Raw genomic sequence first — 27,269 nt, forward strand, 5'->3', positions numbered from 1 at the left:
TGGTAGTCATGATCACCACAGTACCTAGGACAGAGGATGGTAGTCATGATCACCACAGTACCTAGGACAGAGCAGAGGATGGTAGTCATGATCACCACAGTACCTAGGACAGAGCAGAGGATGGTAGTCATGATCACCACAGTACCTAGGACAGAGCAGAGGATGGTAGTCATGATCACCACAGTACCTAGGACAGAGGATGGTAGTCATGATCATCACAGTACCTAGGACAGAGCAGAGGATGGTAGTCATGATCACCACAGTACCTAGGACAGAGCAGAGGATGGTAGTCATGATCACCACAGTACCTAGGACAGAGGATGGTAGTCATGATCATCACAGTACCTAGGACAGAGCAGAGGATGGTAGTCATGATCACCACAGTACCTAGGACAGAGGATGGTAGTCATGATCACCACAGTACCTAGGACAGAGGATGGTAGTCATGATCACCACAGTACCTAGGACAGAGGATGGTAGACATGATCACCACAGTACCTAGGACAGAGGATGGTAGTCATGATCACCACAGTACCTAGGACAGAGCAGAGGATGGTAGTCATGATCACCACAGTACCTAGGACAGAGGATGGTAGTCATGATCACCACAGTACCTAGGACAGAGCAGAGGATGGTAGTCATGATCACCACAGTACCTAGGACAGAGGATGGTAGTCATGATCACCACAGTACCTAGGACAGAGCAGAGGATGGTAGTCATGATCACCACAGTACCTAGGACAGAGCAGAGGATGGTAGTCATGATCACCACAGTACCTAGGACAGAGGATGGTAGTCATGATCACCACAGTACCTAGGACAGAGCAGAGGATGGTAGTCATGATCACCACAGTACCTAGGACAGAGCAGAGGATGGTAGTCATGATCACCACAGTACCTAGGACAGAGCAGAGGATGGTAGTCATGATCACCACAGTACCTAGGACAGAGGATGGTAGTCATGATCACCACAGTACCTAGGACAGAGCAGAGGATGGTAGTCATGATCATCAAAGTACCTAGGACAGAGCAGAGGATGGTAGTCATGATCACCACAGTACCTAGGACAGAGCAGAGGATGGTAGTCATGATCACCACAGTACCTAGGACAGAGCAGAGGATGGTAGTCATGATCACCACAGTACCTAGGACAGAGGATGGTAGTCATGATCACCACAGTACCTAGGACAGAGGATGGTAGTCATGATCACCAAAGTACCTAGGACAGAGCAGAGGATGGTAGTCATGATCACCACAGTACCTAGGACAGAGCAGAGGATGGTAGTCATGATCACCACAGTACCTAGGACAGAGCAGAGGATGGTAGTCATGATCACCACAGTACCTAGGACAGAGCAGAGGATGGTAGTCATGATCACCACAGTACCTAGGACAGAGGATGGTAGTCATGATCACCACAGTACCTAGGACAGAGGATGGTAGTCATGATCACCACAGTACCTAGGACAGAGCAGAGGATGGTAGTCATGATCACCACAGTACCTAGGACAGAGCAGAGGATGGTAGTCATGATCACCACAGTACCTAAGACAGAGCAGAGGATGGTAGTCATGATCACCACAGTACCTAGGACAGAGGATGGTAGTCATGATCACCACAGTACCTAGGACAGAGCAGAGGATGGTAGTCATGATCACCACAGTACCTAGGACAGAGGATGGTAGTCATGATCATCACAGTACCTAGGACAGAGCAGAGGATGGTAGTCATGATCACCACAGTACCTAGGACAGAGCAGAGGATGGTAGTCATGATCACCACAGTACCTAAGACAGAGCAGAGGATGGTAGTCATGATCACCACAGTACCTAGGACAGAGCAGAGGATGGTAGTCATGATCACCACAGTACCTAAGACAGAGCAGAGGATGGTAGTCATGATCACCACAGTACCTAGGACAGAGGATGGTAGTCATGATCACCACAGTACCTAGGACAGAGCAGAGGATGGTAGTCATGATCACCACAATACCTAGGACAGAGGATGGTAGTCATGATCACCACAGTACCTAGGACAGAGGATGGTAGACATGATCACCACAGTACCTAGGACAGAGGATGGTAGACATGATCACCACAGTACCTAGGACAGAGCAGAGGATGGTAGTCATGATCACCACAGTATCTAGGACAGAGCAGAGGATGGTAGTCATGATCACCACAGTACCTAGGACAGAGGATGGTAGTCATGATCACCACAGTACCTAGGACAGAGCAGAGGATGGTAGTCATGATCATCAAAGTACCTAGGACAGAGCAGAGGATGGTAGTCATGATCACCACAGTACCTAAGATAGAGCAGAGGATGGTAGTCATGATCACCACAGTACCTAGGACAGAGGATGGTAGTCATGATCACCACAGTACCTAGGACAGAGCAGAGGATGGTAGTCATGATCACCACAATACCTAGGACAGAGGATGGTAGTCATTATCACCACAGTACCTAGGACAGAGGATGGTAGACATGATCACCACAGTACCTAGGACAGAGGATGGTAGACATGATCACCACAGTACCTAGGACAGAGCAGAGGATGGTAGTCATGATCACCACAGTACCTAGGACAGAGCAGAGGATGGTAGTCATGATCACCACAGTACCTAGGACAGAGGATGGTAGTCATGATCACCACAGTACCTAGGACAGAGCAGAGGATGGTAGTCATGATCATCAAAGTACCTAGGACAGAGCAGAGGATGGTAGTCATGATCACCACAGTACCTAGGACAGAGCAGAGGATGGTAGTCATGATCACCACAGTACCTAGGACAGAGCAGAGGATGGTAGTCATGATCACCACAGTACCTAGGACAGAGCAGAGGATGGTAGTCATGATCACCACAGTACCTAGGACAGAGGATGGTAGTCATGATCATCACAGTACCTAGGACAGAGCAGAGGATGGTAGTCATGATCACCACAGTACCTAGGACAGAGGATGGTAGTCATGATCACCACAGTACCTAGGACAGAACAGAGGATGGTAGTGATGATCACCACAGTACCTAGGACAAAGCAGAGGATGGTAGTCATGATCACCACAGTACCTAGGACAGAGCAGAGGATGGTAGTCATGATCACCACCTCCAGATGCGTTCTGGAACACAGGTCTCCAGTAATCAGCAAGACAACAAACAGCTGAAGCTACTGAAGTTACTAAACCAGCAGAGTGTTTCTGTACTTCAGCTCCAGAATACATCACCTCATGTCTGAAAGAGGCTCTGGTGTAGGGTGAGGTACACACAGACTTATTCATGTTAGGAGACCCATATTGTGCAGTCGGTCAGTGCCAAAGCTTCCTGTCTCTCTGTGAAGGTGAGGAGGACCCTGCCTGTCTCTCTGTGAAGGTGAGGAGGACCCTGCCTGTCTCTCTGTGAAGGTGAGGAGGACCCTGCCTGTCTCTCTGTGAAGGTGAGGAGGACCCTGCCTGTCTCTCTGTGAAGGTGAGGAGGACCCTGCCTGTCTCTCTGTGAGGTGAAGGTGAGGAGGACCCTGCCTGTCTCTCTGTGAGGTTAAGGTGAGGACCCTGCCTGTCTCTCTGTGAAGGTGAGGAGGACCCTGCCTGTCTCTCTGTGAGGTTAAGGTGAGGAGGACCCTGCCTGTCTCTCTGTGAAGGTGAGGAGGACCCTGCCTGTCTCTCTGTGAAGGTGAGGAGGACCCTGCCTGTCTCTCTGTGAAGGTGAGGAGGACCCTGCCTGTCTCTCTGTGAGGTTAAGGTGAGGAGGACCCTGGCTGTCTCTCTGTGAGGTTAAGGTGAGGAGGACCCTGCCTGTCTCTCTGTGAAGTTGAGGAGGACCATGCCTGTCTCTCTGTGAAGGTGAGGAGGACCCTGCCTGTCTCTCTGTGAAGGTGAGGAGGACCCTGCCTGTCTCTCTGTGAAGGTGAGGAGGACCCTGCCTGTCTCTCTGTGAAGGTGAGGAGGACCCTGCCTGTCTCTCTGTGAAGGTGAGGAGGACTCTGCCTGTCTCTCTGTGAAGGTGAGGAGGACCCTGCCTGTCTCTCTGTGAGGTTAAGGTGAGGAGGACCCTGCCTGTCTCTCTGTGAAGGTGAGGAGGACCCTGCCTGTCTCTCTGTGAAGGTGAGGAGGACCCTGCCTGTCTCTCTGTGAGGTTAAGGTGAGGAGGACCCTGCCTGTCTCTCTGTGAAGATGAGGAGGACCCTGCCTGTCTCTCTGTGAGGTTAAGGTGAGGAGGACCCTGCCTGTCTCTCTGTGAAGGTGAGGAGGACCCTGCCTGTCTCTCTGTGAAGGTGAGGAGGACCCTGCCTGTCTCTCTGTGAGGTTGAGGTGAGGAGGACCCTGCCTGTCTCTCTGTGAAGGTGAGGAGGACCCTGCCTGTCTCTCTGTGAAGGTGAGGAGGACCCTGCCTGTCTCTCTGTGAGGTTAAGGTGAGGAGGACCCTGCCTGTCTCTCTGTGAAGGTGAGGAGGACCCTGCCTGTCTCTCTGTGAAGGTGAGGAGGACCCTGCCTGTCTCTCTGTGAGGTTAAGGTGAGGAGGACCCTGCCTGTCTCTCTGTGAAGGTGAGGAGGACCCTGCCTGTCTCTCTGTGAAGGTGAGGAGGACCCTGCCTGTCTCTCTGTGAGGTTAAGGTGAGGAGGACCCTGCCTGTCTCTCTGTGAAGGTGAGGAGGACCCTGCATGTCTCTCTGTGAGGTTAAGGTGAGGAGGACCCTGCCTGTCTTTCTGTGAAGGTGAGGAGGACCCTGCCTGTCTCTCTGTGAAGGTGAGGAGGACCCTGCCTGTCTCTCTGTGAAGGTGAGGAGGACCCTGCCTGTCTCTCTGTGAAGGTGAGGAGGACCCTGCCTGTCTCTCTGTGAAGGTGAGGAGGACCCTGCCTGTCTCTCTGTGAAGGTGAGGAGGACCCTGCCTGTCTCTCTGTGAGGTTAAGGTGAGGAGGACCCTGCATGTCTCTCTGTGAGGTTAAGGTGAGGAGAACCCTGCCTGTCTCTCTGTGAAGGTGAGGAGGACCCTGCCTGTCTCTCTGTGAGGTTAAGGTGAGGAGGACCCTGCCTGTCTCTCTGTGAAGGTGAGGAGTACCCTGCCTGTCTCTCTGTGAAGGTGAGGAGGACCCTGCCTGTCTCTCTGTGAAGGTGAGGAGTACCCTGCCTGTCTCTCTGTGAAGGTGAGGAGTACCCTGCCTGTCTCTCTGTGAAGCTGAGGAGGACCCTGCCTCTCTCTCTGTGAAGGCGAGGAGGACCCTGCCTGTCTCTCTGTGAAGGTGAGGAGGACCCTGCCTGTCTCTCTGTGAAGGTGAGGAGTACCCAGCCTGTCTCTCTGTGAAGGTGAGGAGTACCCTGCCTGTCTCTCTGTGAAGGTGAGGAGGACCCTGCCTGTCTCTCTGTGAGGTTAAGGTGAGGAGGACCCTGCCTGTCTCTCTGTGAAGGTGAGGAGGACCCTGCCTGTCTCTCTGTGAGGTTAAGGTGAGGAGGACCCTGCCTGTCTCTCTGTGAAGGTGAGGAGGACCCTGCCTGTCTCTCTGTGAGGTTAAGGTGAGGAGGACCCTGCCTGTCTCTCTGTGAAGGTGAGGAGGACCCTGCCTGTCTCTATGTGAAGGTGGGAGGACCCTGCCTGTCTCTCTGTGAGGTTAAGGTGAGGAGGACCCTGCCTGTCTCTCTGTGAGGTTAAGGTGAGGAGGACCCTGCCTGTCTCTCTGTGAAGGTGAGGAGGACCCTGCCTGTCTCTCTGTGAGGTTAAGGTGAGGAGGACCCTGCCTGTCTCTCTGTGAAGGTGAGGAGTACCCTGCCTGTCTCTCTGTGAAGGTGAGGAGGACCCTGCCTGTCTCTCTGTGAGGTTAAGGTGAGGAGGACCCTGCCTGTCTCTCTGTGAGGTTAAGGTGAGGAGGACCCTGCCTGTCTCTCTGTGAGGTTAAGGTGAGGAGAACCCTGCCTGTCTCTCTGTGAAGGTGAGGAGTACCCTGCCTGTCTCTCTGTGAAGGTGAGGAGTACCCTGCCTGTCTCTCTGTGAGGTTAAGGTGAGGAGGACCCTGCCTGTCTCTCTGTGAAGGTGAGGAGTACCCTGCCTGTCTCTCTGTGAAGGTGAGGAGTACCCTGCCTGTGTCTCTGTGAAGGTGAGGCGGACCCTGCCTGTCTCTCTGTGAAGGTGAGGAGTACCCTGCCTGTCTCTCTGTGAGGTTAAGGTGAGGAGGACCCTGCCTGTCTCTCTGTGAGGTTAAGGTGAGGAGGACCCTGCCTGTCTCTCTGTGAAGGTGAGGAGGACCCTGCCTGTCTCTCTGTGAGGTTAAGGTGAGGAGGACCCTGCCTGTCTCTCTGTGAAGGTGAGGAGGACCCTGCCTGTCTCTCTGTGAGGTTAAGGTGAGGAGGACCCTGCCTGTCTCTCTGTGAAGGTGAGGAGTACCCTGCCTGTCTCTCTGTGAGTTTAAGGTGAGGAGGACCCTGCCTGTCTCTCTGTGAAGGTGAGGAGGACCCTGCCTGTCTCTCTGTGAGGTTAAGGTGAGGAGGACCCTGCCTGTCTCTCTGTGAAGGTGAGGAGGACCCTGCCTGTCTCTCTGTGAGGTTAAGGTGAGGAGGACCCTGCCTGTCTCTCTGTGAAGGTGAGGAGGACCCTGCCTGTCTCTCTGTGAGGTTAAGGTGAGGACCCTGCCTGTCTCTCTGTGAAGATGAGGAGGACTCTGCCTGTCTCTCTGTGAGGTTAAGGTGAGGAGGACCCTGCCTGTCTCTCTGTGAAGGTGAGGAGTACCCTGCCTGTCTCTCTGTGAGGTTAAGGTGAGGAGGACCCTGCCTGTCTCTCTGTGAAGGTGAGGAGGACCCTGCCTGTCTCTCTGTGAGGTTAAGGTGAGGAGGACCCTGCCTGTCTCTCTGTGAAGGTGAGGAGTACCCTGCCTGTCTCTCTGTGAGTTTAAGGTGAGGAGGACCCTGCCTGTCTCTCTGTGAAGGTGAGGAGGACCCTGCCTGTCTCTCTGTGAGGTTAAGGTGAGGAGGACCCTGCCTGTCTCTCTGTGAAGGTGAGGAGGACCCTGCCTGTCTCTCTGTGAGGTTAAGGTGAGGAGGACCCTGCCTGTCTCTCTGTGAAGGTGAGGAGGACCCTGCCTGTCTCTCTGTGAGGTTAAGGTGAGGACCCTGCCTGTCTCTCTGTGAAGATGAGGAGGACTCTGCCTGTCTCTCTGTGAGGTTAAGGTGAGGAGTACCCTGCCTGTCTCTCTGTGAAGGTGAGGAGGACCCTGCCTGTCTCTCTGTGAGGTTAAGGTGAGGAGGACCCTGCCTGTCTCTCTGTGAAGATGAGGAGGACCCTGCCTGTCTCTCTGTGAGGTTAAGGTGAGGAGTACCCTGCCTGTCTCTCTGTGAAGATGAGGAGGACCCTGCCTGTCTCTCTGTGAGGTTAAGGTGAGGAGGACCCTGCCTGTCTCTCTGTGAAGGTGAGGAGGACCCTGCCTGTCTCTATGTGAAGGTGAGGAGGACCCTGCCTGTCTCTCTGTGAAGGTGAGGAGGACCCTGCCTGTCTCTCTGTGAGGTTAAGGTGAGGAGGACCCTGCCTGTCTCTCTGTGAAGGTGAGGAGGACCCTGCCTGTCTCTCTGTGAGGTTAAGGTGAGGAGGACCCTGCCTGTCTCTCTGTGAAGGTGAGGAGTACCCTGCCTGTCTCTCTGTGAAGGTGAGGAGGACCCTGCCTGTCTCTCTGTGAAGGTGAGGAGGACCCTGCCTGTCTCTCTGTGAGGTTAAGGTGAGGAGGACCCTGCCTGTCTCTCTGTGAGGTTAAGGTGAGGAGAACCCTGCCTGTCTCTCTGTGAAGGTGAGGAGTACCCTGCCTGTCTCTCTGTGAAGGTGAGGAGTACCCTGCCTGTCTCTCTGTGAGGTTAAGGTGAGGAGGACCCTGCCTGTCTCTCTGTGAAGGTGAGGAGTACCCTGCCTGTCTCTCTGTGAAGGTGAGGAGTACCCTGCCTGTCTCTCTGTGAAGGTGAGGAGGACCCTGCCTGTCTCTCTGTGAAGGTGAGGAGTACCCTGCCTGTCTCTCTGTGAGGTTAAGGTGAGGAGGACCCTGCCTGTCTCTCTGTGAGGTTAAGGTGAGGAGGACCCTGCCTGTCTCTCTGTGAAGGTGAGGAGGACCCTGCCTGTCTCTCTGTGAGGTTAAGGTGAGGAGGACCCTGCCTGTCTCTCTGTGAAGGTGAGGAGGACCCTGCCTGTCTCTCTGTGAGGTTAAGGTGAGGAGGACCCTGCCTGTCTCTCTGTGAAGGTGAGGAGTACCCTGCCTGTCTCTCTGTGAGGTTAAGGTGAGGAGGACCCTGCCTGTCTCTCTGTGAAGGTAGGGAGGACCCTGCCTGTCTCTCTGTGAGGTTAAGGTGAGGAGGACCCTGCCTGTCTCTCTGTGAAGATGAGGAGGACCCTGCCTGTCTCTCTGTGAGGTTAAGGTGAGGAGGACCCTGCCTGTCTCTCTGTGAAGGTGAGGAGGACCCTGCCTGTCTCTCTGTGAGGTTAAGGTGAGGACCCTGCCTGTCTCTCTGTGAAGATGAGGAGGACCCTGCCTGTCTCTCTGTGAAGGTGAGGAGGACCCTGCCTGTCTCTCTGTGAAGGTGAGGAGGACCCTGCCTGTCTCTCTGTGAAGGTGAGGAGGACCCTGCCTGTCTCTCTGTGAAGGTGAGGAGGACCCTGCCTGTCTCTCTGTGAGGTTAAGGTGAGGAGGACCCTGCCTGTCTCTCTGTGAAGGTGAGGAGGACCCTGCCTGTCTCTCTGTGAGGTTAAGGTGAGGAGGACCCTGCCTGTCTCTCTGTGAGGTTAAGGTGAGGAGGACCCTGTCTGTCTCTCTGTGAAGGTGAGGAGGACCCTGCCTGTCTCTCTGTGAAGGTGAGGAGGACTCTAGGGGCACCAGTCTATTGCTCAGCTGTCAGTCTTCCAACACTCACTGGAATAACATCTGCACAATGCCTAGCAGCTGCTTCCTCAGGGAGAAACCGTGTGGGTTGGAGAGAAGAGTTTATGAGCGGGTTGTTATAGTTACCCTGTTTTTCCACCACGTGTTCCAAGGTACTGGTATTAATTATGAGATATGATGCATCATTGTGGTTTCATATATACTCACGCTCCACAACACCAATCCTTATGGTAAACCAACAAAAAACTATCTCTGTAACTCTCTCATTCTCCTTGTTTCTCTCTCTCTCTACTCAATTTTTTCAATTTCAATGTAAGGGCTTTATTGGCATGGGAAACCTATGTTAACATTGCCAAAGCAAGTGAAGTAGATAGTAAACAAAAGTGAAATAAACAATAAATATTAACAGTAAACATTACACTCAGAAGTTTCAAAAGAATAAAGACATTTCAAATGTCATATTATGTCTATATACAGTGTTGTAACAATGTGCAAATAGTTAAAGTACAAATGGGAAAATAAATAAACATAAATATGGGTTGTATTTACAATGGTGTTTGTTCTTCACTGGTTGCCCTTTTCTTGTGGCAACAGGTCACAAATATTGCTGCTCTGATGGCACACTGTGGTTTTTCACCCAGTAGGATAAGGGAGTATCAAAATTGGATTTGTTTTCGAATTCTTTGTGGATCTGTGTAATCTGAGGGAAATATGTGTCTCTAATATGGTCATACATTTGGCAGGAGGTTAGGAAGTGCAGCTCAGTTTCCACCTCATTTTGTGGGCAGTGTGCACATAGCCTGTCTTCTCTTGAGATCCAGGTCTGCCTACGGCGGCCTTTCTCAATAGCAAAGCTATGCTCACTGAGTCTGTACATAGTCAAAGCTTTCCTTAAGTTTGGGTGAGTCACAGTGGTCAGGTATTCTGCCACTGTACTCTCTGTTTAGGGCAAAATAGCATTCCAGTTTGCTCTGTTTTTTTGTTAATTATTTTGAATGTGTCAAGTAATTATCTTTTTGTTTTCTCATGATTTGGTTGGGTCTAATTGTGTTGCTGTCCTGTTTCTTTCTCTCTCTCCCTGTTTCTCTGTCTCCCTGTTTCCCTCTCTCTCCCTGTTTCTCTCTCTCTCTCTCTCTCTCTCTCTCTCTCTCTCTCTCTCTCTCTCTCTCTCTCTCTCTCTCTCTCTCTCTCTCTCTCTCTCTCTCTCTCTCTCTCTCTCTCTCTCTCGTTCTCTCTCTCGTTCTCTCTCCATCTCTCTCTCTCTCTCTCTCTCGTTCTCTCTCTCTCTCTCGTTCTCTCTCTCGCTCTCTCTCTCTCGTTCTCGTTCTCTCTCTCTCTCTCTCTCTCTCTCTCTCTCTCTCTCTCTCTCTCTCTCTCTCTCTCTCTCTCTCTCTCTCTCTCTCTCTCTCTCTCTCTCTCTCTCTCTCTCTCTCTCTCTCTCTCTCTCTCTCTCTCTCTCTCTCAGATGAACCAGTGAGACCTGGTTCTGTACCAGACCAGACCAGACCCAGGGTTAACCAGATCTACATCCCCCACAGGACCCCCCTGACTCGCCCCTCCAGACCCCCAGGCAACCCTACAACCCCAGACAGCCAGCCAGTCCACGCCAGCCTACCAACCCTCTACAGCCCAACACCCACCGCCAACCTAAACAACCAACTCTGTACCTGGTGCCACATCAGCCCAACCATCCTAACCAGCCAGGCCAGCCCACTGTCATTCTCGTACCCCATCCTAACCAACCAGGCAATCATAACCAACCCATCTTAACCCTAGTACCCAATCCTAACCAACCTAACCAACCATCCAACCCTAACCAACCCTTCTTAACAATGGTACCTCGCCAGCCCTCCAGTCAGCCGCGTCGGGTCCTGGAGGTGGGAGAGGCTGGTCCACCAGGCTACATGAGGAGGGTGACAGTCAGGAGAGGATCAGAGGACTCATCCTCCACACCTATTAAAGGATTCGCTGGAGCACCAGGTCAGTAGTGGTGGGGATGTGGACAGAGTTACTACCACAATGTTATCCAAATGTTGCCCAAATGTTTTAAATGCTATGAGAGATTATAACCCAGTGAATGCTTTCTAAACCACCAGGACACAACCCTCCAGGGAAGCCAGTCTCCTTCAACAAACGTGAGACGATCCCAGTAGCTGCCAAGGTCCCCTGGAACCCAGCGTCACAGACCCCACTAGTTACACCAGGTAACACAACTACACCTATACTCATACTAGAACAACAATGGAACCCAGCGTCACAGACCCCACAAGTTACACCAGGTAACACAACTCTAATCAGATCAAATCACATTTTATTTGCCACATGCGCCGAATACAATAGGGGTAGACATTACAGTGAAATGCTTACTTACAGTTGAAGTCAGAAGTTTACATACACCTTAGCCAAATACATTTAAACTCAGTTTTTCACAATTCCTGACATTTAATCCTAGTAAAAATTCCCTGTCTTAGGTCAGTTAGGATCACCACTTTATTTTAAGAATGTGAAATGTCAGAATAATAGTAGAGAGAATTATTTATTTAAGATTTTATTTCATCCATCACATTCCCAGTGGGTCAGAAGTTTACATACACTCAATTAGTATTTGGTAGCATTGCCTTTAAATTGTTTAACCTGGGTCAAACATTTCGGGTAGCCTTCCACAAGCTTCCAACAATAAGTTGGGTGAATATTGGCCCATTCCTCCTGACAGAGATGGTGTAACTGAGTCAGGTTTGTAGGCCTCCTTGCTCACACACGCTTTTTCAGTTCTGCCCACAAATTTTCTATTGGATTGAGGTCAGGGCTTTATGATGGCCACTCCAATACCTTGACTTGTTGTACTTAAGCCATTTTGCCACAACTTTGGAAGTATGCTTGGGGTCATGATCCATTTGCGACCAAGTTTTAACTTCCTGACTGATGTCTTGAGATGTTGCTTCAATATATCCACATAATTTTCCTTCCTCATGATGCTATCTATTTTGTGAAGTGCACCAGTCCCTCCTGCAGCAAAGCACCCCCATACCATGATGCTGCCACCCCCGTTCTTCACGATTGGGATGGTGTTCTTCGGCTTGCAAGCTTTCCCCATTTTCCTCCAAACCAACAATGGTCTTTATGGCCAAACAGTTCTATTTTTGTTTAATCAGATCAGAGGACATTTCCCCAAAAAGTACGATCTATGTCTCCATGTGCAGTTGCAAACCGTAGTCTGGCTTTTTTATAGCGGTTTTGGAGCAGTGGCTTCTTCCTTGATGAGCGGCCTTTCATGTTATGTCAATATAGGACTTGTTTTAATGTGAATATAGATACTTTTGTACCTGTTTCCTCCAGCATCTTCACAAGGTCCTTTGCTGTTGTTCTGGGATTGGTTCGCACCAAAGTACGTTCATCTCTAGGAGACAGAACGTGTCTCCTTCCTGAGCGGTATGATGGCTGCGTGGTCCCTTGGTGTTTATACTTTCATACTATTGTTTGTACAGATGAACGTGGTACCTTCAGGCGTTTGGAAATTGCTCGCAAGGATGAACCAGACTTGTGGAGGTCTACAATCTTTTTTCTGAGGTCTTGGCTGAATTCTTTTGATTTTCCCATGATGTCAAGCAAAGAGGCACTGAGTTTGAAGGTAGGCCTTGAAATACATCCACAGGTACACCTCCAATTGACTCAAATGATGTAAATTAGCCTATCAGAAGCTTCTAAAGCCATGACATCATTTTCTGGAATTTTCCAAGCTGTTTAAAGGCACAGTCAACTTAGTGTATATAAACTTCTGACCCACTGGAATTGTGATACAGTGAATTATAAATGAAATAATCTGTCTGTAAACAATTGTTGGAAAAATTACTTCTGTCATGCACAAAGTAGATGTCCTAACTGTCGTGCCAAAACTATAGTTTGTTAACAAGAAATTTGTGGAGTGGTTGAAAAATTGGTTTTAATGACTCCACAATAGTAGTCCACAATCATCTCCTTTGTCTTGAACACGTTGAGGGAGAGGTTGTTATCCTGGCACGACACGGCCAGGTCTCTGATCTCCTCCCTATTGGCTGTCTCATCGTTGACGGTGATCAGGCCTACCACCGTTGTGTCGTCGGCAAACTTAATGAAAGTGTTGGAGTCGTGCTTGGCCACTCAGTCGTGGGTGAACAGGGATCCAGTTGAGGGGCCCTCGTGTTGAGGATAAGCGTGGCAGATGTGTTGTTCCCTACCCTTACCACCTGGGGGCGGCCCGTCAGGAAGTCCAGGATCCAGTTGCAGAGGGAGGTGTTTAGTCCCTGGGTCCTTAGCTTAGTGATGAGCTTTGAGGGCACTATGGTGTTGAACACTGAGCTGTAGTCAATGAACATCATTCTCACGTAGGTGTTCCTCTTGTCCAGGTGGGAAAGGGCAGTGTGGAGTGCAATAGAGATTGCATCATCTGTGGATCTGTTGGGGCGTTATGCAAATTGGAGTGGGTCTAAGGTTTCTGGGATAATGGTGTTGATGTGAGCCATGACCAGCCTTTCAAAGCACTTCATGGCTACAGATATGAGTGCTACGGGTCGGTAGTCATTTAGGCAGGTTATCTTAGTGTTCTTGGGCACAGGGACTATGGTGGTCTGCTTGAAACATGTTGGTATTACAGACTCAGTCAGGGACATGTTGAAAATGTCAGTGAAGACACTTGCCAGTTGGTCAGCGCATGCTCGGATTATACATCCTGGTAATCCGTCTGGCCCTGCGGCCTTGTGAATGTTGACCTTAAAAGTCTTACTCACATCGGCTACGGAGAGCGTGATCACATAGTCGTCCGGAACAGCTGATGTCAGAGCAAAAACCAAGCCAGGAGGTCGAAGGAATTGTCTGTAGAGCTCCAAGACAGGATTGCGTTGAGGCACAGATCTGGGGAAGGGTACCAAAACATTTGTTCAGCATTGAATGTCCCCAAGAACACAGTGGCCTCCATCATTCTTAAATGTAAGAAGTTTGGAACCACCAAGACGCTTCCTAGAGCTGGCCACCCGGCCAAACTGAGCAATCGGGGGAGAAGGGCTTTGGTCAGGGAGGTGACCAAGAACCTGATGGTCAATCTGACAGAGCTCCAGAGTTCCTCTGTGGAGATGGGAGAACCTTCCAGAAGGACAATGCCTGAATGCCGAGCGTCACGTCTGGAGGAAACCTGGCACCATGCCTACGTTGAAGCATGGTGGTGACAGCATCATGCTGTGGGGATGTTTTTCAGTGGCAGGGACTGGGAGACTAGTCAGGATCGAGGGAAAGATTCATGGAGCAAAGTACAGAGAGATCTTTGATGAAGACCTGCTATAGAGCGCTCAGGACCTCAGACTGGGGTGAAGGTTCACTTTCCAACAGGACAACAACCCTAAGCACACAACCAAGACAACGCAGGAGTGGCTTCGGGACAAGTCTCTGAATGTCCTTGAGTGGCACAGCCAGAGCCCAGACTTGAAACCTATCGAACATCTCTATCTCTTATCGAACATCTCTGGAGAGATCTGAAAATAGCTGTGCAGCGACACTCCCCATCCAACCTGACAGAGCTTGAGAGGATCTGCAGAGAAGAATGGGAGAAACTCCCCAAATACAGGTGTGTCAAGCTTGTAGCGTCATACCCAAGAAGACCCGAGGCTGTAATCACTGCCAAAGGTGCTTCAACAAAGTACTGAGTAAAAGGTCTGAATACTTATGTAAATGTGATATTTCATTGTTAATGTATTTTTTTATTAGCATACATTTCTAAAAACCTGTTTTTACTTTGTCATTATGGCGTATTATGTGTAGATTTGATCTGATGAAAATGTAAACAATTTTAGAATGAGGCTGTAACGTATCAAAATGTGGAAATGTTAAGTCAACTCTTTCCGAATGCACTGTACACATTTTTTCATTCCTGAGGTCCAATCACATTATAATAAAACAATACATTATTGTGTACAATACATTACTACCACTACATATCTACATTACAACACATTATTACACCACTACATATCTACAATACAACACATTATTACACCACTACATATCTACAATGCATACAACACATTATTACACCACTACATATCTACAATACAACACATTATTACACCACTACATATCTACAATACAACACATTATTACACCACTACTCTACCACTACATATCTACAATACAACACATTATTACACCACTACATATCTACAATACAATACATTATTACACCACCACATATCTACAATACAACACATTATTACTCCACTACTCTACCACTACATATCTACAATACAATACATTATTACACCACTACATATCTACAATACAACACATTATTACACCACTACATATCTACAATACAACACATTATTACACCACTACTCTACCACTACATATCTACAATACAACACATTATTACACCACTACATATCTACAATACAATACATTATTACACCACCACATATCTACAATACAACACATTATTACACCACTACTCTACCACTACATATCTACAATACAATACATTATTACACCACTACATATCTACAATACAACACATTATTACACCACTACATATCTACAATACAACACATTATTTCACCACTACTCTACCACTACATATCTACAATACAACACATTATTACACCACTACATATCTACAATACAATACATTATTACACCACTACATATCTACAATACAACACATTATTACACCACTACTCTACCACTACATATCTACAATACAACACATTATTACACCACTACATATCTACAAAACAATACATTATTACACCACTACATATCTACAATACAACACATTATTACACCACTACATATTTACAATACAACACATTATTACACCACTACATATCTACAATACAACACATTATTACACCACTACATATCTACAATACAACACATTATTACACCCCTACATATCTACAATACAACACATTATTACACCACTACATATCTACAAAACAATACATTATTACACCACTACATATCTACAATACAACACATTATTACACCACTACATATTTACAATACAACACATTATTACACCACTACATATCTACAATACAACACATTATTACACCACTACATATCTACAATACAACACATTATTACACCCCTACATATCTACAATACAACACATTATTACACCACTACATATCTACAATACAATACATTATTACACCACTACATATCTACAATACAACACATTATTACACCACTACTCTACCACTACATATCTACAATACAACACATTATTACACCACTACATATCTACAATACAACACATTATTACACCACTACATATCTACAATACAACACATTATTACACCACTACATATCTACAATACAACACATTATTACACCACTACATATCTACAATACAACACATTATTACACCACTACATATCTACAATACAACACATTATTACACCACTACTCTACCACTACATATCTACAATACAACACATTATTACACCACTACATATCTACAATACAATACATTATTACACCACCACATATCTACAATACAACACATTATTACTCCACTACTCTACCACTACATATCTACAATACAACACATTATTACACCACTACATATCTACAATACAATACATTATTACACCACCACATATCTACAATACAACACATTATTACTCCACTACTCTACCACTACATATCTACAATACAATACATTATTACACCACTACATATCTACAATACAACACATTATTACACCACTACATATCTACAATACAATACATTATTACACCACTACATATCTACAATACAACACATTATTACACCACTACATATCTACAATACAACACATTATTACACCACTACTCTACCACTACATATCTACAATACAACACATTATTACACCACTACATATCTACAATACAATACATTATTACACCACCACATATCTACAATACAACACATTATTACACCACTACTCTACCACTACATATCTACAATACAATACATTATTACACCACTACATATCTACAATACAACACATTATTACACCACTACATATCTACAATACAACACATTATTTCACCACTACTCTACCACTACATATCTACAATACAACACATTATTACACCACTACATATCTACAATACAACACATTATTACACCCCTACATATCTACAATACAACACATTATTACACCACTACATATCTACAATACAACACATTATTACACCACTACATATCTACAATACAACACATTATTACACCACTACTCTACCACTACATATTTACAATACAACACATTATTACACCACTACATATCTACAATACAACACATTATTACACCACTACTCTACCACTACATATCTACAATACAACACATTATTACACCACTACTCTACCACTACATATTTACAAAACAACACATTATTACACCACTACATATCTACAATACAACACATTATTACACCACTACATATCTACAATACTATACATTATTACACCACTACATATCTACAATACAACACATTATTACACCACTACTCTACCACTACATATCTACAATATAACACATTATTACACCACTACATATCTGCAATACAACACATTATTACACCACTACTCTACCACTACATATCTACAATACAATACATTATTACACCACTACATATCTACAATACAACACATTATTACATCACTACTCTACCACTACATATCTACAATACAACACATTATTACACCACTACATATCTACAATACAACACATTATTACACCACTACTCTACCACTACATATCTACAATACAACACAGTATTACACCACTACATATCTACATTACAACACATTATTACACCACTACATATCTACAATACAACACATTATTACACCACTACATATCTACAATACAACACATTATTACACCACTACATATCTACAATACAACACATTATTACACCACTACATATCTACAATACAACACATTATTACACCACTACATATCTACAATACAATACATTATTACACCACTACTCTACCACTACATATCTACAATACAACACATTATTACACCACTACATATCTACAATACAACACATTATTACACCACTACATATCTACAATACAACACATTATTACAACCCTACATATCTACAATACAACACATTATTATACCACTACATATCTACAATACAGATATGTAGTTCTGTCTCTCACTGTTCAAATAAACCTACCATTAAAATTATAGACTGATCATGTCTTTTGTCAGTGGGCAAACGTACAAAATCAGCACGGGATCAAATACTTTTTTCTCTCACTGTATGCTGAGCACTTGTTGGTGGCTTTTCCTTCAATTTGCCGTCCGACTCATCCCAAACCATCTCAATTCGGTTGAGGTCGGGGGATTGTCGAGGCCAGGTCATCTTATGCACCACTCCATCACTCTCCTTCTTGGTAAAATAGCTCTTACACAGCCTGGAGGTGTGTTTGGTCATTGTCTTGTTGAAAAACAAATGATAATCCCACTAAACCCAAACCAGATTAGTAACTGGAATAAACCATTTCATAAATGCTTCAAGTGCAGCGTCAGGATATTCCTCATTACACACATCAGACAAACAAATATTTTTAATGTCTTCAACATAGGAATCACTACAAAACCTCTTGCATGATCTCTTATACACTATATTAGGCCCAACCTTTGGAACTTTGGTTTTCCTAGATATGGCTACTATATTGTGATCACTACATCCAATGGATTTGGATACTGCTTTAAAGCAAAATTCTGCAGCATTAGTAAAGATGTGCTCAATACATGTGGATGATTACATTCCTGTGCTGTTTGTAACTACCCTGGTAGGTTGACTGATAACCTGAACCAGGTTGCAGGCACTGGTTACAGTTTGAAGCTTTTTCTTGAGTGGACAGCTTGATAAAAGCTATTCAATATTTAGAAAATATACCTCTCTGTTGATATCACATATATTATCAAGCATTTCACACATATTATCCAGATACTGACTGTTAGCACTTGGTGGTCTATAGCAACTTCCCACAAGAATAGGCTTTAGGTGAGGCAAGTGAACCTGTAGCCATATTACTTCAACAGCATTTAACATGAGATCCTCTCTACGCTTTACAGGAATATGACTGAATATAAACAGCAATACCTCCTCCATTGGCATTCCTGGCTTTTCTGTAGATGTTATAACCTTGTACCCCTGTATCATCAAAGGAATTATCTAAGTGAGCTTCAGAGATAGTCATGTATATAAATGGTTTCTGTTGCTAGCAGGTAATCGATTTCATTAACCTCTTAGGCTACATATGTTAATGTGGGCTATTTTTAGCACATTTCTGGGATCCTTGATTGTTTTTATTGCTTTACTGGGAGGCTTATCAGAGGTATACATGACAGCGATATTTATATTTGAGCTGATAGTGCAGGGTGAACTGCTCACAGTGGGCTTCCTACTAGGGCAAAATGTCTCAGTGCTAACAGTATAACTCAGGGTCATAGGCGCATGATTACTGCTGACAATAGCTGTCCGTTTGGAAGAGGCATTTAGAGGAACAGAAATTAGGTTATTTACATTATGACTGCCAACACCCCTGGGAATTTGCAGCAGCACTATGACAGTTCAGCGACACAATGGTAGGGATTATCTGAGCAGGGCTTGGGTCACTGATAAGTCATTGTCTTAATGCAGCCTTGAAATGCGAGAACAGGGTCCAGGCACCGAGATGATTTGGATGGACACCGTCATTCCTGTAGAGCATCTTCTGTTTCCAAAAGGTGTCAAATGTATCTATAAAAGTTATGCAAACAGAACTACAGTAATCTTTTAGCTAGATGTGTAATGCCAGTAGCCTGCTGAACCTTTCGCTGCCGGGGCCCAGCGATGGCACAGGGCCTGAAATAATCGGCTGCTTTTAGGGGTCTTTCAGAGCTAGAATCTTTAAAATACAGTTTCAGCACCTCCGAGCTAGCCCTTCTAATGTTGTTTGACCCCACATGGCTGACCAAGGATCCGGTGCATCAGACATCCTCGAGGTCCGTTAAGAGGAGGAGGGCAGCAGATCCGAGTCTAAGGCAGAGTCCCCCGGGAACATGGAGGATCCGAGTCCAAGACAGAATCCAAGGCAGAATCCCCCTGGGAAAGAGTCTGTATAGGTGACGATGGCAGTTGAACCTCCGAAGCCAGGAGGGCGAAGCTGTTCGACAACTGGATTTGGGTCGGGCTTCCCAACGCTAAAGAAACCCCACTCGCCACAGGCTGCTTCCCTCCATTTGCCCTAAGGCGGGTGACGTGCTTCCATGGTTGGTCAGCAGGAATGGTGACAGTACCCAGTTGCAGAGGGAGGTGTTTAGTTCCATGGTCCTTAGCTTAGTAATGAGGTTTGAGGGCACTATGGTGTTGAACGCTGAGCTGTAGTCAATGAACAGCATTCTCCCGTATTCCTCTTGTCCAGGTGGGAGAGGGCAGTGTGGAGTGCAACTGAGATTGCGTCATCTGTGGCTCCGTTGGGGCGGTATGCGAATTGGAGTGGGTCCAGGGTGTCTGCGATGATGGTGTTGATGTGAGCCATAACCAGCCTTTCAAAGCATTTCATGGCTACAGATGTGAGTGCTACAGGGTGATAGTCATTTAGACAGGTTACCTTGGTGTCCTTGGGCACAGGGACTATGGTGGTCTGCTTGAAACATGTAGGTATTACAGACTGGGTCAGGGAGAGGTTGAAAATGTCAGTAAAGACGCTTACCAGCTGGTCAGCGCATGCTCTGAGTACGTGTCCTGGTAATCCGTCTGGTCCTGCGGCCTTGTTAAAGTTAACCTGTTTAAAGGTCTTACTCACATCAGCTACAGATTGCGTGGTGTTAAATACTTAAATAAATATTTACAACTTAAGTAGTTTTTGGGGGTATCTGTACATTACTTTACTATTTATATTTTGACAACAAGAAAATAATGTATTTTTTACTCCATACATTTTCCCTGACACCCAAAAGTACTTTTTATATTTTGAATGATTAGCAGGATAGGAAAATGGTACAATTCACACACTTATCAAGAGAACATCCCTGGTCATCCCTACTGCCTCTGATCTGGCGTACTCACTAAACACAAATGCTTCATTTGTAAATGATGTCTGAGTGTTGGAGTGTGCCCCTGGCTATCCATAAATAAATTTAAAAAACAATAAAATCGTGCTGTCTGGTTTGCTTAATATAAGGAATTTGAAATGATTTATACTTTTACTTTTACTTTTGATAGTTAAGTATATTTGAGCAATTACATTTACTTTTGATACTTAAGTATATTTAAAACCGAATACTTTTAGACTTTTACTCAAGTAGTATTTTACTGTGTGACTTTCACTTTTACTTGAGTCATTTTCTATTTAGGTATGTTTACTTTTACTCAAGTATGAATATTGGGTACTTTTCCACCACTGGTGTTCACACAGTCATCTGGAACAGCTGGTGCTCTCGTGCATAGTTCAGTGTTGGTAGCAACGAAGCACGCATAGAAGGTATTTAGCTCATCTGTTAGACTCGCATCACTGGACAGCTCGTGGCTGGGTTTCCCTTTGTAAGCTGTGATAGTTTGTAAGCCCTGCCACATCCAACGAGCGTCAGAGCCGGTGTAGTAGGATTCAATCTTGGTCCTTTATTTATGCTTTGTCTGTTTGATGGTTAGTCTGAGGGCAAGCGGGATTTCTTATAAGTGCCCCGCTTCTTGAAAGCGGCAGCTCTAGCATTTAGCTCAGTGCGGATGTTGCCAGTAATCCATGGCTTCTGATTGGGATATGTACGTACAGTCACAGTGGGGACAACATCGTCAATGTACTTATTGATGAAGCCGGTGACTGATGTGGTAAACTCCCCAATGCCATTGGATGAGTCCCGGAAAATATTCCAGTGTGTGCTAGCGAAACAGTCCTGTATCTTAACATAGATGAACTCTCTTGGTAAATAGTGTGGTCTGCAGTTTATCATGAGGTATTCTAACTCAGGCAAGCAGAACTTCCTTAATATTAGAGATCGTGTACCATTTGCTGTTAACAAAGAGACACACACCCCCTCCGCTGAGCTTCCCTGACGCTGCCGTTCTGTCCTGCCGATGTGTAGAAAAAACAGCTAGATTTACAGTGCATTCTGAAAGTGTTCAGACCCCTTGACTTTTTCGAAAATTTATTGAATTATTTTTTTACTCATCAATCTACACACAATACTCCATAATGACAAGGCAAAAACAGATATACCTTAATTACATAAGTATTCAGACCCTTTGCTATGAGACTCGAAATTGAGCTCAAGTGCATCCTGTTTCCATTGACCAACCTTGAGATGTTTCTAAAAATTGATTGGAGTCCACCTGTGCGAAATTCAATTGATTGGACATGATTTGGCAAGGCACACACCTGTTTATATAAGGTCCCACAGTTGACAGTGCATGTCAGAGCAAAAACCAAGACATGAGGTCGAAGGAATTGTCCGTAGAGCTCCGAGACAGGATTGTGTCGAGGCACAGATCTGGGGAAGGGTACCAAAAAATGTCTGCAGCATTGAAGGTCCCCAAGAACACAGTGGCCTCCATCATTCTTAAATGGAAGAAGTTAGGAACCACCAAGACTCTTCCTAGAGCTGGCCACCCGGCCAAACTGAGCAATCGAGGGAGAAGGGCCTTGGTCAGGGAGGTGACCAAGAACCCGATTCTCACTTTGACAGAGCTCCAGAGTTCCTCTGTGGAGATGGGAGAACCTTCCAGAAGGACAACCATCTCAGCAGCACTCCACCAATCAGGCCTTTATGGTAGAGTGGCCAGGCGGAAGCCACTCCTCAGTTAAAGGACCATGACAGCCCGCTTGGAATTTGCCAAAAGGCACCTAAAGGACTCTCAGACCATGAGAAACAAGATTATCTGGTCTGGTGAAACCAAGATTGAACTCTTTGTCCTGAATGCCAAGCGTCACGTCTGTAGGAAACCTGGCACCATCCCTACGGTGAAGCATGGTGGTGGCAGCATCATGCTGTGGGGATGTTTTTCAGCGGCAGGGACTGGGAGACTAATCAGGATCGAGGGAAAGATGAACAGAGCAAAGTACAGAGAGATCTTTGATGAAAACCTGCTCCAGAGTTTTCAGGACCTCAGACTGGGGCGAAGGTTCACCTTCCAACAGGACAACGACCCTAAGCACACAGCCAAGACAACACAGGAGTGGCTTCGGGACAAGTCTCTGAATGTCCTTGAGTGGCCCAGCCAGAGCCCGGACTTGAACCCGATCAAACATCTCTGGGGAGACTTGAAAATAGCTGTGCAGCGATGCTCCCCATCCACCCTGACAGAGCTTGAGAGGATCTGCAGAGAAGAATGGGAGAAACTCCCCAAATACAGGTGTGCCAAGCTTGTAGCGTCATACCCAAGAAGACTGGAGGCTGTAATCCACTGCCAAAGGGGCTTCAACAAAGTACTGAGTAAAGGGTCTAAATACTTATGTAAATGTGATATTTCAGTGTTTTATTTGTAATACATTTTCAAAAATATCTACAAACCTGTTTTTGCTTTGTCATTATGGTGTATTGTGTGTAGAATGATGAGGGAGAGAAAAAAACAATGTAATCAATTTTAAAATAAGGCTGTAACGTAACAAAATGTGGAAAAAGTCAAGGGGTCTGAATCATTTCCGAATGCACTGTTAGTACTTCAGATCATGTTGATAGGATAATCTTGAACGGAGGTCATCCAGTTTATTCTCCAGTGATTGCACGTTCCCCAATAGAACAGAGGGTAGAGGCGGTTTATCCACTCTCCGATGTAGTCTCGTCAGGTATCCCACATGCCGGCATCTATAGCCTAACCCTAACCCTAACCCTAACCCGCACACCGGCATCTATAGCGCTGTCTCCTCCTTCTTCGAGTGTCAGGGATTTCGGCTTGGTCCGCAGTAATCAATATGTCTTTTGCCTCCGACTCATTGAAGTATAAGTCCTCGTCCAGATGGAGGTTAGTGATAGCTGCTCTGATGTCCAGAAGCTCTTTTAGGTCATAGGTCATTAGGCTAACCCGGGTTAGGGTTAGGAAATGATGGTGGAAACATGATTATATTACTATATCAGCTGAAAAAAATAGAGTAAGTAGCACAATTTAAGCCTTAACCCTAACCCTAACCAAACTAACTAACTAAAACCATAACCATAAAACAGCCACCCTTCCCTCTGGCGCCATTAGACCCTCTTGCGTCAAATTACAAATTGAGGGGCTACGCAACTACGCAGAACAGCAATGTGTCACTAATTGCATTAAACTGTATAGTTTTTAAACTGTGTACATTTAACTCTCCATAAGCACTTTGATTTAATACCACCTGTCTGTCTTTGTGTCGCAGTGTCTTCAGACAGTAGTTTCCTGGCAGACCCCTTCTCCTTCTCTGCTGGTCTGACCACTCAGTTCTCTGGAGAGTTTGGAACCATCCGCTTCAACAAGGTGCTGGTCAACGATGGAGGGCACTACAACCCTCACACAGGTAACATAGACACACACACACACACACACACACACACACACACACACACACACACACACACACACACACACAGAGATACACACACACACAGAGACACACACACACACACACAGAGAGAGACACACACAGAGACACACACACACACACAGTATTGTACAGCTAACCTTGTGGGGACACACAATTCAGTCCCATTCAAAATTCTATTTTCCCTAAACCCTAAACCTAACCCTAACCCTAACCTTAACCCAAAAACGTAACCCTAACCCTAACCCTAACCCAAAAACGTAACCCTAAACCTAACCCTAGCTCCTAACGCTAACCCTTAATGTAATTCTAACCCTAACACTAATTCTAACCTTAACCCTAAACCCTCTAGAAATAGCATTTGACCTTGTGGGGACTAACAAAATGTCCCCAGTTGGACACATTTCTGTTTGTTTACTATTCTTGTGGGGACTTCTACAAGAATCGTTAAACACGTCCACACACACACACAGAGACACACACACAGAGACACACACACAGAGACACACACAGAGAAACACACACACACACACAGACACACACACACACAGAGACACACACACAGAGACACACCCACACAGAGAGACACACAGACTGAGACACACACAGACACACACACACACACACAGAGAGACACACACACAGACTAATATAATCTTTCCCTCCCTCTCTCCAGGTATCTTCACGATACCGATGGAAGGGCGTTACCTGATCTCAGGAGTTCTGACGTCTCGGCAGGGGGAGGGACTGGAGGCTGTTCTGTCTGTCTCCAACCGTAGTGTCCATAGGCTGATGAGCTCCGGGTCTGGAGCAGGGACAGTGGCCCAGGACAGTTGTCCCTGTGGAGGCTCTGTCTCGTTCAGCCTGATCCTGTCTCTGAGGAAAGGGGACCACGTAGCTCTGGTCCAGACCGCAGGACAGCTGGCCACCACAGAGTCCAGAGACATCCTATCAACATTCAGCGCCATCTTCCTCTATGCCCCGCAGCCAATCACCAGATAGTTACCACTGGGCCAACCAATCACACAGCAAGGACTTGGTCATGTACATTCCACAACCAATCAGAAAGTAGGAATACATTTAAACAGATACCAGAACTCCAATCACCTCCAACCCTGCAGTTGTTCAGAATAATTATTTGTATCATAGATATACATGTGTTTTAAAAGATATTCATCATGTAAAAAGTAATTCTATGCACTTTTTTACTGAACAATTATGCCAAAGATATCACAAAACTTTAAGTGGTCATTCATGTATTTGACAATCTAGATATCTGCTTTCTTTTTCTACTTTTTGTTTTTAAAAGTTTTCCTAAATTAACATTTATAAAATTATATATTTACTTTTTTTTTTCTTTAAGAAAATGTCAGAGAGAAGAGACCACCATACAGGTTATTCAGTATTCCATACCAAATCCTGTTTAGATTCAACTGTCATACAGGTTATTCAGTATTCCATACCAAATCCTGTTTAGATTCAACTGTCATACAGGTTATTCAGTATTCCATATCAAATCCTGTTTAGATTCAACTGTCATACAAGTTATTCAGTATTCCATACCAAATCACTGTTACCATTAGTAAAGCACTAGGGATGATTCATTCCCTCACGTATGTTGTCAATAAACCCATTTGAAGATTTGTCAAGTCATTCTGTATGGCTTCACTTTAGAAAGAGTCATTACAGGGGCTCCAGTAAATATTATATATATACACATATAGGGTTAGTCCCACTCTGATGACGTCATACATGATATCATTAGAAACATCCAGACAGCGTTTCCATGACTCCTAGAGTAGGGCTGGAGCTGCTCAGTGCAGCTAGACATTATATACCACACACTTCCCTGCACCATAACATCACACACTTCACTGCACCATAACATCACACACTTCACTGCACCAAAACACCACACACTTCACTGCACCATAACACCACACACTTCACTGCACCATAACACCACACACTTCCCTGCACCATAACACCACACACTTCCCTGCACCATAACACCACACACTTCCCTGCACCAAAACATCACACACTTCAATGCACCATAACACCACACACTTCACTGCACCATAACACCACACACTTCACTGCACCATAACACCACACACTTCCCTGCACCATAACACCACACACTTCCCTGCACCATAACACCACACACTTCCCTGCACCAAAACATCACACACTTCAATGCACCATAACATCACACACTTCACTGCATCATAACACCACACACTTCCCTGCACCATAACACCACACACTTCCCTGCACCAAAACATCACACACTTCAATGCACCATAACACCACACACTTCACTGCACCATAACATCACACACTTCCCTGCACCATAACATCACACACTTCCCTGCACCATAACATCACACACTTCACTGCACCATAACATCACACACTTCACTGCACCATAACATCACACACTTCACTGCACCATAACATTACTTCTCACACAAACAAAGGCAACACAAATGAATAACTTCAACAGAATATTCATTAGGATCAATACATTGCCTTCAGAAAGTGTTCACACCCCTTTACATTTTCCACATTTTGTTGTGTTACAGCCTGAATTTAAAATATATTAAATTGAGATTTTGGGTCCCTGGCCTACAGACAATATCCCATAATGTCAAAGTGGAATTATGTTTTTAGAAATGTGTACAAATGAATAAAAAATGAAAAGCTGAAATGTCTTAAGTATTCAAACCCTTTATTATGGCCTTAATAAGTTCAGGAGTAAACATTTGCTTAAGAAATCACATAATAAATTGAATGGACTCACTCTGTGTGCAATAATAGTGGTTAACATGATTTTGAATGACTACCTCATCTCTGTACCCCACACATACAATTATCTAGTCGAGCAGTGACAGGTAC

The 27,269-nt window shown here is 45.5% G+C and overlaps 3 protein-coding genes across 8 annotated transcripts in view; 2 read left to right on the forward strand and 1 right to left on the reverse strand.

Moving 5' to 3' along the window:
- The window catches only part of emilin2a (elastin microfibril interfacer 2a), a 74,769-nt gene extending 64,156 nt beyond the window's left edge, over positions 1 to 10,613 (forward strand). Inside the window, exon 7 of the mRNA XM_041895433.2 lies at positions 10,309 to 10,613. Coding sequence (XP_041751367.1) covers positions 10,309 to 10,613 — 305 coding nt within the window. The remainder of the gene's footprint in view (positions 1 to 10,308) is intronic.
- LOC121580520 lies at positions 495 to 1,837 on the reverse strand. Of its 4 annotated transcripts, none has more exons than XM_045224623.1 (6): positions 1,704 to 1,837; positions 1,462 to 1,666; positions 1,262 to 1,387; positions 1,020 to 1,145; positions 815 to 940; positions 495 to 777 (listed from the first exon to the last, which is right to left on the reverse strand). In XM_045224623.1, the coding sequence occupies exons 1-6, from the start codon at positions 1,813 to 1,815 to the stop codon at positions 657 to 659; spliced, it is 816 nt and encodes a 271-aa protein (XP_045080558.1). In that variant the 5' UTR covers positions 1,816 to 1,837; the 3' UTR covers positions 495 to 656. The 4 variants fall into 4 exon arrangements, with proteins under 4 accessions (XP_045080558.1, XP_045080557.1, XP_045080559.1 ...); XM_045224622.1 differs by having other exon boundaries at positions 1,220 to 1,387; XM_045224624.1 differs by having other exon boundaries at positions 1,220 to 1,387; positions 1,462 to 1,837.
- A 62-nt stretch (positions 10,614 to 10,675) lies between the features above and the next one.
- LOC121580519 (EMILIN-2-like) overlaps positions 10,676 to 27,269 on the forward strand; it is a 37,948-nt gene continuing 21,354 nt past the window's right edge. The window contains exons 1-5 of one of the 3 annotated variants that reach the window (XR_006003073.2): positions 10,676 to 10,823; positions 10,940 to 11,047; positions 24,207 to 24,344; positions 25,045 to 25,762; positions 25,813 to 26,011. Coding sequence is in view for 1 of the 3 variants with exons in the window: in XM_041895434.2 (XP_041751368.1) it covers positions 10,676 to 10,823; positions 10,940 to 11,047; positions 24,207 to 24,344; positions 25,045 to 25,370 (720 nt within the window). In the remaining 2 variants the exon portion in view is untranslated. Of the gene's footprint in view, positions 10,824 to 10,939; positions 11,048 to 24,206; positions 24,345 to 25,044; positions 26,012 to 27,269 lie in introns of those variants that run through there. The other 2 variants (XR_006003072.2, XM_041895434.2) reach the window with 2 other exon arrangements.

This window comes from Coregonus clupeaformis, chromosome 14, assembly GCF_020615455.1.
Source record: "Coregonus clupeaformis isolate EN_2021a chromosome 14, ASM2061545v1, whole genome shotgun sequence".
Taxonomy (NCBI): domain Eukaryota; kingdom Metazoa; phylum Chordata; class Actinopteri; order Salmoniformes; family Salmonidae; genus Coregonus; species Coregonus clupeaformis.